The sequence below is a fragment of the Acartia tonsa genome, chromosome 9 (assembly GCF_053477335.1).
Source record: "Acartia tonsa isolate MP-2025a chromosome 9, ASM5347733v1, whole genome shotgun sequence".
NCBI lineage: Eukaryota > Metazoa > Arthropoda > Copepoda > Calanoida > Acartiidae > Acartia > Acartia tonsa.
Window position 1 is genome coordinate 987,923 of NC_137268.1, and position 13,390 is coordinate 1,001,312.

Below are 13,390 nucleotides of genomic sequence, written 5' to 3' on the forward strand. Positions count from 1 at the left end.
ATCAATAATAATATATCCACGTATATCCTATATCCATTGTCTAAACAGATTATAATTAATAGCTGGCTTTAAAAACATTGTAAAAACTCCAACTTTTAAAAATTGATTTTTTTTTAATTTCAAATTGATTTTTTCGACCTATTCATTTTTAAACCTTTCCTGGTAGAATACTGATAATAAAAGAAGGATAATTTTAATCCTTATAATAAAGTAACAGGATGTTTATCTGTTGTTTACAGGGTAGTTTATTGTAGGTCCTGGGAAAGATATTAACTATTTTAGTAGAGGGTACCACTACCCTCCAAAGAGAAATCGAGCCAAGAAAAAAAACACCCCAAAAAAATAGTTGTCGTTATACCCCCTCTCTTCCTTAAGTGCCACTAGAGGCCTCTAGGGGCGTAACTGCTAGGGAACAATGAAGCCAATTGGATAAGAAATTATTTTTAATGTAAATAAATACTAGATATCTACTTCTTTGATCTATAAAAAAAAGAGAGAAAAAAAAAAGTAAATCAGTGTAATTACCATGTAATTAATTTAGAGATTGTTTTTATTTGTTCTGTAGATAAATCATTTTGAGATTACTTTCATTGGCGGTTTCCCCTGTTTCGAAGTTGGAAATAGCACCATACGGGACATGCAATCGATAGGACAATTCTAACATCCCTAATTAACAAAAAAGCTATCCGTTACGGACGTACGGACGGACCAACCCTTAAATTTGTGAGCAGATTTATTGAATTTAATCCAGTTATCTACCTGTTATACTATACTAATCTTTTTTATTGCTTAGAATACTGGAAATTTTGTCAAAAAGGTATTTTTTTAGGAATAAAAGGTATATAAAAAGCAAATGATAAATATACCTTTTTATGGGTATTATATTATGTGATGTGTTGCCAGTGTAGGGACGTCCAAGCTTTTTATTTGGAGGGGGGGTAAATCGAGGGATTTAAAAGGTTTCATGGGGTAAATCTAATGCTTTTGAGGGGGGAAAATTGAGGGGTTTCAAAAATTTGAGGTGAGTAAACAGTAAACACCCCTTTACCCCGTTCCTTGGACAACTATGTACCTTATGTTACACATAACAAAATTTTAGGTTAGGAGCTGGGTAGGTATTTTTAAAAAAATAAATGCCCCTAGAGGCAAAAAAAAGTTACCAATTTTGTATAATACAATTACGATTGAATAACCAAGTTATCTGTTTTATAAATATGTACATATTGGATATATTTGTATAATCTATTTCCATAAAATAGAGATAATCATTCTAGAGAAATACTCTCTAAATTAGCCAATAGGAGAACAGTGGAGGTACATTAGGACATGTCATTGGTTGAAATCTAGAGACATACTCTCTAAATTAGGTAATAGGAGAACAGTGGAGGTACATTTCAGACATGTCATTGGTTGAAGTCTATAGACATACTCTCTAAATAAGCCAATAGGAGAACAGTGGAGGTACATTTCAAACAAGTCATTGGTTGAAATTGTGTACAGTTTTAAATATAATTTTTCATTTTGTTCGTTTAAAGAATCAGCCATAAATAGCAAATTATATACACACCCCACCCGAAGGCGTGTTAGGTTAGAAAAAACCCCCCGCAGAAACGGTTTACACAGGATGTACTGGGACCTCATGGTGGTTTCAGAACATGCTTTCCCTAAATTGAGTTAGTAGCTTCCCATAGTAGAAAATTTTAAAATTACTTTTGGTGATCAAATTTTACTTTTATTTTTAGACTACCTTCACCTAACCTGCTTTATTGTCTTATTTTTCCTTTCATTTTTATCATGCAAATTCGCTCACATTACAGTTGAAATGACAGATATTGGAGCTTTCTAAAAAGGTCTCTAACATTTTTCTAGCTCTAATACTTTTTGAGATATCTTATTTAAAGTATTGCTGTAAAATCATCTTTTACACAGCAAAAAGTTGAAATATAAAATTAGTTATTTTAGAGTAAATTACAAGTATCTTCATGTAAATCTCTCTAATATTGCTCCAAATTGACCAAATTGGACAGTTAAGGTGCCTAAAACTATCTACATTCAATGGAAAATCCAAATCCACACTTTTTGAGACTTTATAAGTCAACAGGAGAACGCTAAAATGTAATATCAAATAAACAAATGTAATTTAATTTTAAATAAAAATCACTTTTAAGTCATTTTTAATATTGTAAAAGGTGTTTTAAGTTAATAGAAACTCCTAATTAATTATGATTTATGATTTTACAAATCACAGTATTAGTTTAAATTACCTAATAGTGTATATTAACAAAAAAAAATGTGGCCTAAGAATAAATTGTTTATTTTATTATATGTGAGATCATTTATGAAAGTCTTTTAATTACTATGTTTTCTTAGTTAAGGTGGCAAAAACTAATTTTGTTTCATAAAGTTTTAAAAAATTTAAAAGGCCAATCAACTATTCTTTAAAAAAAATTGCTAGAATTAGTAGATTACATTTGTGAACTGCTTGGGAATGCTTAAAATTCTAACCAATTTTTGGTTTATTTTCTATGATTATGTCTATTTTTCTTAAGATATGTTTCTGTTTGTTCAAAATATCAGATGATTGTGTTTTATTGGCTTACTAATTACAAAGTGACAACTTTATACACCATAACTTACCTTAAAATCCTTGCTAAAGTCGATTATATTTCAATTTATTAAAAAAAAAACAGGAAATATTTTTTCCTTTAGCATTTTTAAAAATCACTTCAGTATGCTCCTATTGGCTTATATAGTCTTAAAAAGTATGTATTTGGATTGTCCATTGAATGTAGATAGTTTTAGGCACCTTAACTGTCCAATTTGGTCAATTTGGAGCAATATTAGAGAGATTTACATGAAGATACTTGTAATTTTCTATAAAATAACTAATTTTATATTTCAACTTTTTGCTGTGTAAAAGAGGATTTTACAGCAAAACTTTGAAATAAGATATCTCAAAAAGTATTAGAGCTAGAAAAATGTTAGAGACCTTTTTAGAAAGCTCCAATATCTGTCATTTCAAATGTAATGTGAGCGAATTTGCATGATAAACATGAAAGACAAAATAAGACAATAAAGCAGGTTAGGTGAAGGTAGTCTAAAAATAAAAGTAAAATTTGATCACCAAAAGTAATTTTAAAATTTTCTACTATGGGAAGCTACTAACTCAATTTAGGGAAAGCATGTTCTGAAACCACCATGAGGTCCCAGTACATCCTGTGTAAACCGTTTCTGCGGGGGGTTTTTTCTAACCTAACACGCCTTTGGGTGGAGTGTGTATAGTGTAAAAATATATCCTATTTTATAAAGTAGTAAGTGTTTTTTGTCTGTCCCGAAGGATCTCGCTAACCGCTGAACCGATATTGGTTTCCTGTACAGTGAAGCTTCTTATAGGTCTTTTTGGGGAGGGTGTCTTCACCCCTCCCCCCCCCCCAAAAAAAAAAATATATTTTTCTTACCTTTTTGAAACTCAAATTTAAGATGGGATAAGGTCGAATTTTCCCTCTCCTACCTTAAGTGTCCCTAGAGGCTTCTAGGGGCGTAGCCGCTAGTTTCCTAATATAGCGTGAAGCACATGACAAAACCGCTAATAAATTAGCTATGCATAGTTGAATTCCTAAGAATAAAGTTAGCTTTCTAGATATTAAATGCTCAAAAAATTTCGTGTATAACTTGAATAAAATAAACAAAGGTGTTTGACTGCCATGGCTAGACATCCCTTTTTAAGTTTGACGAATTTTGTGGTCAGATGGGCCATCTAGATATATTATGTCTATTTTTCATGATAAGAAACCCAGGGAGTAAGGGAGGGGACAATGGATCGAATATAAAATTATCAGGGGTATCAAACCTTGGGTACCAGCCCAAAGTGTTCGTGAAGGATTTAACAAGATTTTGGGGACTTTAGGTAAAATTTAGGGTATAGTCTTAAGGGGCGATTCTTCGCATTTTTCACATTAGCTTTTCTCCTCTTTCTAATGGCCTGTACAAAGTTTGATAAAGTAGTTTTGGGTTGAGATGGATCAAGAGCTTTTAAAACTCCTTTTTCTAGTTGACTCTAACCCTGCGGGGCCAATTGCCTAGCCCACTAACCCAATATAACCCACTATAACCTAACCTAACCTAAAAAGACCTGTAAAGAGCAATTTTAAAAATACAACAAATCAAGCCTTTTGGGTTGTGGTCACAAACGGGACTATTCCCATAATTTATATTAAATGAATTATTGCAGCAGTTTCTAACAAATATTTTTTATCAAGAAAATTTCATTTCATGCATAGAAACTCTATAGTGATATTTATGTAATAAACAATCTAAAACCCTAATGTGTTATCTTGAATTTAGATGGCAGTTTATAATATATGAGAAGGGATGACAGAGTTCTAAGGGCGATTTTTCTAGTGATTAATTATAGAATTTTACTACATTGTGATGTACTGGTAACCTAATTTTCAAGTAAATGCTTTTTTCTTAGAAATATTTTTTCTAAATTAGATTACCATGAACACTTTACTATTTTCTTCAAATTTTCTGGATAAATCTGGTTTTCATTGTCTCTCAGCGAAAACTCTTAAATTGAATTAATTGCCCATTGTCCCCTCCCTTACTCCCTGTAAGAAACCAAATTAGATGTCAACCGCACACTAAATTAATACACAAATAAATAGAATATTTCAGTTTTCTTTTCTTCATTTTTATTTTAATTATGTATATTATTTTTTTTATTAAAGCATTTATTTTCACTTGATTGTTACACCAGATTTTAACATCCAGCTAAACTACAAGATTGATCATATTATTTTCTTTATTTAGAAACATTTTCTGCCTTTATAGTTCTACAAATTTCTTTATGTTTACTTATCTTTTAATATGTAAATTAGATTAATATTATTTATGTCATTTAGACTGAAGAAGGTGCAATGTCAACCGAAATATATTTCAATAAATAACTAAGCAGTATCAAAGACTTTTTCACTCAGTGAATATCAATATATATTTATACAAAATAGTATGAATTAATTATCTTTACATTATCTAAATTTAAGTTTATTATAAAACTATTAGAAAATGTGGTTAAAATTTTTTAACATTTTGAACACATCTGGCATCATTTTCATCCAGATTAAATATCTTTTTAATTATCTTTCTATCAGTTCTTAAAACCTTAAGAGTTCGGTTTTTTTCTGTCCGATTTTCTGTGTGTGAAAGATAGAGAGCTATAACTTAATGATTTGTTATTTTGGGGTATGAAAAATGACTGAGAGTTGAAATTTTTTGATATCTCCATCCTGGCGGGCACAGGATGCTAGTAAATCTGGAAGGGCCATCCAGGTAAAGAGCAAAAATATTTTTTTTTACTTGAACAAAGCATTTATGCTACCAAAATACTAAAATATCCTATAATAGTGCATCCTAATATTAAATATATATATGTAGTTGTTCAAGTCAATTTCAGATTCCAGGTCTCAAGTAATCTTTAAATGAACCCTGTGATAACCATTTTTGACTTAGAGACTTCAAATTTTAAACTGTCAAACTATCAAACATAACGTATTAAAATTTCATGAAAATCCGCCGTTGTTTTCTCGCCGACCAAGGACTGCGGCGGCTAGTAGATGCCACCGCCAAAATTTATATTTTGAGAATTTCTCATAAAAAAATTTACATGAAAATAAACATTTTCTGCAAAAATAATCCATCTGTCTATCTATCTATCTATCTATCTATACCTCATGAATCATAGAAGGTAGAAACCAAATGGTTACATCTAGTTCTGGAATAGAGGTGAATATGGCCATGAGCAGCATCATAGCCACCAGTCCGACCATCAGATACACTAGAAACAAATAGAGGTGAATATGGCCATCAGTAGCATCATAGCCACTAGTCCAACCATCAGATACACTAGAAACAAATAGAGGTGAATATGGCCATGAGCAGCATCATGGCCACCAGTCCAACCATCAGATAAACTAGAAACAAATAGAGGTGAATATGGCCATGAGTAGCATCATAGCCACTAGTCCAATCATCAGATACACTAGAAACAAATAGAGGTGAATATGGCCATGAGCAGCATCATAGCCACCAGTCCGACCATCAGATACACTAGAAACAAATAGAGGTGAATATGGCCATGAGCAGCATCATGGCAACCAGTCCAACCATCAGATACACTAGAAACAAATAGAGGTGAATATGGCCATGAGCAGCATCATGGCCATCAGTAGCATCATGGCCACCAGTCCAACCATCAGATACACTAGAAACAAATAGAGGTGAATATGGCCATCAGTAGCATCATGGCAACCAGTCCAACCATCAGATACACTAGAAACAAATAGAGGTGAATATGGCCATCAGTAGCATCATGGCAACCAGTCCAACCATCAGATACACTAGAAACAAATTCGCACAATTAATAAATTGTGTCAGTCAAAATATTTTAAAACTTGTAATTAAAAGTTTATCCTATTATATAAAGTACTAGCGGCTTCGCCCCTAGCCTCTAGAGGCTTTGCCCCAAGAGGTTTGATCAAACCAATTTTTCGTATTTTAGATTTAAAAGAAATTTTTTTTTTTTTAATTTTCTTTGGGGGGGGGGGTAATTTTTTTTTTTTTTTTTTTTTTGGGGGGGGGTTAGTCGACCCCTCTATTTTAATTTTAGTTTTAAAAAGAAAAAAAAATTTGGGGGGGATATTTTTCATTTTTGGGGGAGTTAGGGGTGTCCCACCCCCCCCAAGAACCTTCCCGGGAACTATGAGAAGCTACCCTGTAAAGGAGAACCCGATCGGTTCAACGGTTAGCGAGATCCTTCGCTACAAACAAACAGACAAACAAACAGAGAGACATCGTTCTACTTTGTTTTATAGAATAGGTTTTTTTTTTGTCTGAAGCTTAAGATTTCTATTGTGTTCTCTCTAAAAGGGAAGCTTCACATAGATCCCAGGATGGTTATATGATATTTTGTATTTAGATTTAAGCCATAGGATTGTTTAAGGCTATTTTTCTGCCTCCTTCTTACCCCTTTGAAGTCAGAGTCACTAGATGATAGAGGTGCAGCCGCTAGTAAGCATTAATTTACTAAAAATATATAGGATAACAGAGCATTGTAAGAAGTTTCGCATCTGGATAACAAACAAATTTTATTATTGTTTATATTGGGGTAAATTTAAGTTAAGTTAGGTTATTAGTTGCCCGGCATGGTTGGAGCCTTCTCTCCTCGCAGCGGCTAGAGTTTTGTATTTGAAATTTTGAATTCAGAAGATTGTACATGACATAATCTAATTCGACTTACTTTCATGTAAATCATAAAATTATAAAATTGAATTGTTGATTTCAGGGATCGGAAGCCGCGCCTCAGCCGCGCATAAGCCTCAGTTTTAAACCTGCTTGTGAGCATAAAAAGAAATTTCAGAAAGAAGGATTGTCTGCTAAAGAGCAGTTTTATACATCCAGCTGAATTTTATAGTGATAACATGAAGATTTCACTGAGGCTTACACGCGGCTTACGCGCGGCTTCCGATCCCTGGTTGATTTGACCAAATAAATGGTTAGTTGCATGAAGTGCATTTCAGAAAAATGATTTCAAGTATTATTTACAAGTATTCCATCAAACATATATAATTTTTGAATTACAAAAAATAACAAACAATTAAACATCACTAAATTAGTCGTCATGTTTTTTTTTGTGAAAATAAGCCAGCTATACATAAAAATTGCATATGATATACGATTTTCAAGTCAAGATATTTTTTAAATTGCCTGGTAGAAAATTAAAATTCTCTCAAATATATGCCCTATAATTGTAGTTGATACCATTGAACAGTTAAAAATATGTAGTTCACTACATTCAAGTCTAAAAGCATTTTGTGCAACTACCCCTTTACAGAAATGCTTGATAAGAATAATTAATTATTAGTTGATTATTACAAGCAGACAATGTCTATAGAATAATTAGTAAACAATAATTAATTATTAGATATACAGTAAGATGGACAAATAAGATAGATAGATAGATAGATAGATAGATAGATAGATAATACCTGTAATTATAACTTTGTATAGAGGTCTGTATGCTTGTCCAATAGTATCTCCGGGAATAAAGTCTCCAAGGCCAACTAGGACAAAAACAAATACTATCGCATCGTATTATAAACAACTTTCAATAAATATTAAACTAAAAAATTATTGGATTAAAACCAGTTTTGTTAGCTACGAGTGGCTCAAGGCCCGGGCTAACAAAACTGGCATTAATTGTGTAATTTTCATTTTAATTTCCGTGGAAAATTGACTGTAATACGATGCTATACATGATTTTTAGTATTGCTGAAAACTGGTTTTAATCCAATGGATATTAATCGGTTTCGAAGCCATACTGGAAAAGTAGATAGATCATCATTTGATCTTTATTTAATTAGCTGTACATTAGTTTTTAGGTAAACAGCTATGAGCACGTTTTTTAATATGTAAGATTTTTTGGTTTTGGGAAAAGGGTAAAACACCTATTTTATTAATCTAACAAACATCTAGGGAGGGAGGGGACATTGATATGTTTATTTATCTAGTCCCAAAAGTCTTATAATGACATTTTCTTATTCGTCGGCTGAACATCCATGGGGTCTTTTATTGTATTTTGATTGGTTGGTTCATTTAGTTAAGTGTCTAAACATTTCAACCACTAATTTTAATCTACAAAAGGGATATCATCAGTATAGATGCACATCAATTTATCAGCCATTATCTTATCCCCTTAGATCCCTGGCAAAAATCACATATTGAAAATTTGGAAAAGGAAAGATGAAAGATTTACCTGTAGTTAGGGAGATAAAGCAATAATAGAAAGAGTCAAACCAATTCCATTCTTCTTCAACCTAGGTTAAAAAATTTGTTCATGAGCTTTTTTACATTTTGAATCGTTTCTGATATTTTAATGTTACTTTTGTGTAGGGTTTGTTGTGATGTGAAGACGACATTTTCCTTTCTCCGACACTTCTGGGGCCAGAGGTAAGGGGTAAAAATGAAATGCGGCATTTTTTCTCTGCCTTGCGCTCAACGAGGGCGCAGGACAGTTATTGTTTGATTTTTGTGGGGAAAAGGATAGTATCTTTTTCGAGAAACATGATGTCTCTAGGAGCATAGTACTGGTAATGGTTTGGGTGCTTAATGAATGTGTCAAAGAGGTTTGTTAACCGCTTTTATTGTTACGGACTCAATCCTGGCCAGCACTCTATAATTAGACGTGTATACGTCATAATTGAAAAATCGGGCTTGTCCGGATTGAGTCAGTAACACCTTCCGTCGAAATTAGGTCATGTACAGCAATGGATGTAGAATATACGTGGATATTATGTCAGGGGGAAAATTGTCTTCAATTTAGCTTGCTAACATGAAACTCGTTTATCGGTCAGTTCGCTCATCTAGTAGGAGAAGAGAGGATGGGGTTAAGGGGGAATCATAATTTTATACCGCTGTAAGTTTCACTATATTAGAGAACATGAAAATCTGGTGAAGATTTCGTATTTATGCATGTTAGAAATAGAATCCACCTATGATATTAAACTTTATTGAGATTTGTTATTCAATTGTATAAGATGGCAACATATTATCAATTCTAAACTTAAAGATTTTTAGAGCACTATGAGTTTTTAACACTTTACCATTGGAAGACTCGAGCTCATTTATAGACGTTTATTTCCTATATAGATCTGTCATGGATCTTGATGCAATAAAGCATGCCGTTTTGTAAATGTTAAAAATTGGAAGATTTCATTAAATAAAAGTAATCGCAAATATACTTAGTAAATAACATTGAAAATTAATATAAAAAATATATTTTCTTTATTTAAAATGTTTCTTTAGGCAAATATAAATATTTTATTTTTTATTTGAAGTATTTACAAATTTTTCTGGAGGATATTTTAATATTTTCATGTTTTGCTCCTTCATATTTTCATATTTTGTAAATATTTAGGAAATTGTTTTCTCCCGAAGTAGATCATATTTATGTAAATAAAATTAATAAAGAAGGTGTCCTAACTTTTTTTTATTTTTATTAAAAATAGCTAGTGATTTTATTAAGTGGTAGATGTAAAATGATCCGTAGAAGTCAGATATGCCATCGGGTTTTTTTGTAGACCTCTTATTTTTAAAGTAATTTAAGTTTTTAAAAAAAATAATTTGGTTTTAAGGTACTAAACGCAATAAAAAAAGAAGAAAATTGCCAGTATGAAAAAAAATAGTAAGATCTTCAATTTGACACCTTACTTTTTTAATTCTGTTGAGTAATTATAGAAAAAAATATATTTTGTAGAAGCCAGTTGAATCAAAACTTTGAACTTTGTTTGCTCGTCACAAATGGGTTAAAACAAAATCACAAAAGTTAGGACACGTTCTTTAAAAAAGATAAAATCAATATAAAATAAATTTATTATGAAATGAGATAATAAATAGAAATAGATTTATGATTACTTGGATCTTACACCAGATTATCTTGTGGTCTAATAAAGAGAAACTTGTAGCGGGCTAAAATAAAGATCTTCCCCATCCTTCTCTTTACCCCATCCCCTCCTATATAGGAGAAAGAAATCACGAAACCTTTATCATGTATATTATATTTTTTAATATATATAGTTTGCAGCATGACTGACAGACCGACGGACAAAGTAAATTACATTCTGGATGCTCATTGTTACAGGGAATCTTTTTTAGTCATCTAACTTGAATAGCAGCTGAGACAATCACACAACCCCCATAGTGTTACAGACTGACTTAAAAACGGAGACAGAGAGATAATTAAACTAACAGATCTATAGTTTAGATGTATATACAGACAACTACCTTCCATCCTTTTTCAAAGACCTTTTTCGTCTGCTTCTAAATTATTTTCTACTTCTTGGTGGTGTTTATATAAGCGACACCATTGGTTGATTTTCAATGACCCAATAGAAAGGTTGCACAAGGCGGTTGCGATGGGGAGATACAGTTATTTAACCCTTTCTTCCTCTAGTATTTTACTCTAATATTAAATTTGTATGTTATATATTACCTTATTTAGAACACAAGATGGCAGCAGCATAAACAACACAAAAACAGCCAAAAATACCTATAAATAAAATACAATGGTGTTTAGAGAATACAACTAAAAACAAATCTTTAGCAATATAGGACAAATGTAAGATAGGACAAACATATGATAAGACAAACCTATGATAGAACAAATATATTATAGGACAAACATACGATAGTACAAACTTATTATAGGACAAACATGGGATAGGACAAATATATGAAAGGATAAACATATGATAGGACAAACATATGATAGGACAAACATATTGTAGAAAAAAACATATTATAGGACAAATATATTATAGGACAAACATATGATAGGACAAACTTATCATAGGACAAACATGGGATAGGACAAACATATGAAAGAACAAACATATGATAGTACAAATATATTGTAGAATAAACATATGATAGGACAAACATATTGTAGGACAAACATATTATAGGTCAAATATATTATAGGACAAACATATGATAGGACAAACTTATCATAGGACAAACATGGGATAGGACAAATACAGAATAGGATAAACATATAATAGGAAAAACACAGGATAGGACAAATTTATATTTAGGAAAAACATATGATAGTACAAATATATTGTGGGACAAACATATGATAGGACAAACACAGGATAGGACAATTTATGATAGGACAAATATATTATAGGACAAACATATGAAAGATAAACATATGATAGGACAAACATATGATTGACAATTATATGATATGACAAACACAGGATATGACAAAAAAATGATAGGACAATAACAGGATAAGACAAACTTAGGATTGGACAAACAAAAGATTGGGCAAACGTATGATAGGATAAACATATGATAGTACAAATGTATTATAGGACAAACATATGAAAGGACAAACACAGGATAGGACAAACATTGGAAAGACAAACATATGATAAGACAAGCACAGAATTGGACAAATTTATGATAGGACAAACATATGTTAGAATAAACATATGATAGGACAAACATATGATAGGACAAACATATGATATGACAGACATATGATTGGACAAACACAGGATAGGAAAAACACAGGATAGGACAAATATATGATAGGACAAACATATGATAGGAAAAAATACAGGATAGGACATACAGAACAATTTGCTGTTTTACGTTTTAACCTAATATTATATGAAAGAATACATTAATATCTAAAGAGCCATTAATATGTGGTAGTTCAAATATATTATAGGACAAACATATGATAGGTCAAATATATTATAGGACAAACATATGATAGGACAAAAATATGATAGCACAGACATATGATAATACAAACACTTATTAGGACAAATATTTGATAGGAAAAACACAGGATAGGACAAATATATGATTGGACAAACACAGGATAGGAAAAACACAGGATAGGACAAATATATGATAGGACAAACATATGAAAGGAAAAACACAGGATAGGACAAACATATGATAGGAAAAACACAGGATTGGACAAACATATGATAGGACAAACTTATCATAGGACAGACATGGGATAGGACAAATATATGATAGTACAAACATATTATAGGACAAATATATTATAGGACAAACATATGAAAGGACAAACACAGAATAGGACATACAAAACAATTTGCTGTTTTAAGTTTTAACCTAATATTATGAGAGAATACATTAATATCTAAAGAGCCATCTCATAATACACAAACCCAGACTAGTCATAAAACTTTTAAACATTTCAGTTAACCATTAAATATAAACAACTTGGCGAATTAGCTAAGAATTTTAGAAAACAATAATTGCCATGATAAGTTTTGGAAAATCAATATAAAAATAGTAACAGGTTGTTTATATGTCTGTCTGTTTGTAGAATAAGATATCGTTAACCGCCGGATCTTTATGGTTATCCTTAACAGCAGAGGTTCTTATACGTCTAGGGAAAATTTTCAGAAACGCAGCTATAACTAATTATTTTTAACAAAACTTACCAGTATTAGATGCAGCAGCCGGATGTAAAGGGGTTGATATAGGCTGCCAAGTTTTGCATTAAGCCACATCAATACTTTGTTTGCAGGCTCCAGTAACCTCTAAAAATAAATATAAAAGTGAATTCATTCTTCCTTTTAAAGGACGGACGGACGGACAGACAGAAAGACATCAAGCTACTTTGTATCATTAGATTAACCAGTTGTATCCAGCAGAGAAGTAGTGGACATTGGGGTGTTTTTACTCTAGTCCCCAAAGTTATATAACAATGTTTTTTTTTATTCGTTGTTTAACAATTTAATTGGGACTTTTATTGAACTTTAATTGGTTGGTTCCTTAAGTT

The 13,390-nt window shown here is 31.6% G+C and overlaps 1 protein-coding gene across 2 annotated transcripts in view; it reads right to left on the reverse strand.

The window, feature by feature from the left end:
• Window positions 1-13,390, reverse strand: part of LOC145327986 (potassium channel subfamily K member 1-like) — a 46,235-nt gene that overhangs the window by 6,622 nt on the left and 26,223 nt on the right. Inside the window, exons 7-11 of one of the 2 annotated variants that reach the window (XM_080171512.1) lie at window positions 13,050-13,148; window positions 11,048-11,104; window positions 8,813-8,873; window positions 8,046-8,120; window positions 5,730-5,836 (exon numbers count right to left, since the gene is read on the reverse strand). In XM_080171512.1, the coding sequence (XP_080027638.1) occupies window positions 5,730-5,836; window positions 8,046-8,120; window positions 8,813-8,873; window positions 11,048-11,104; window positions 13,050-13,148 (399 nt within the window). Of the gene's footprint in view, window positions 1-5,729; window positions 5,837-6,025; window positions 6,109-8,045; window positions 8,121-8,812; window positions 8,874-11,047; window positions 11,105-13,049; window positions 13,149-13,390 lie in introns of those variants that run through there. The other variant, XM_080171513.1, reaches the window with a different exon arrangement.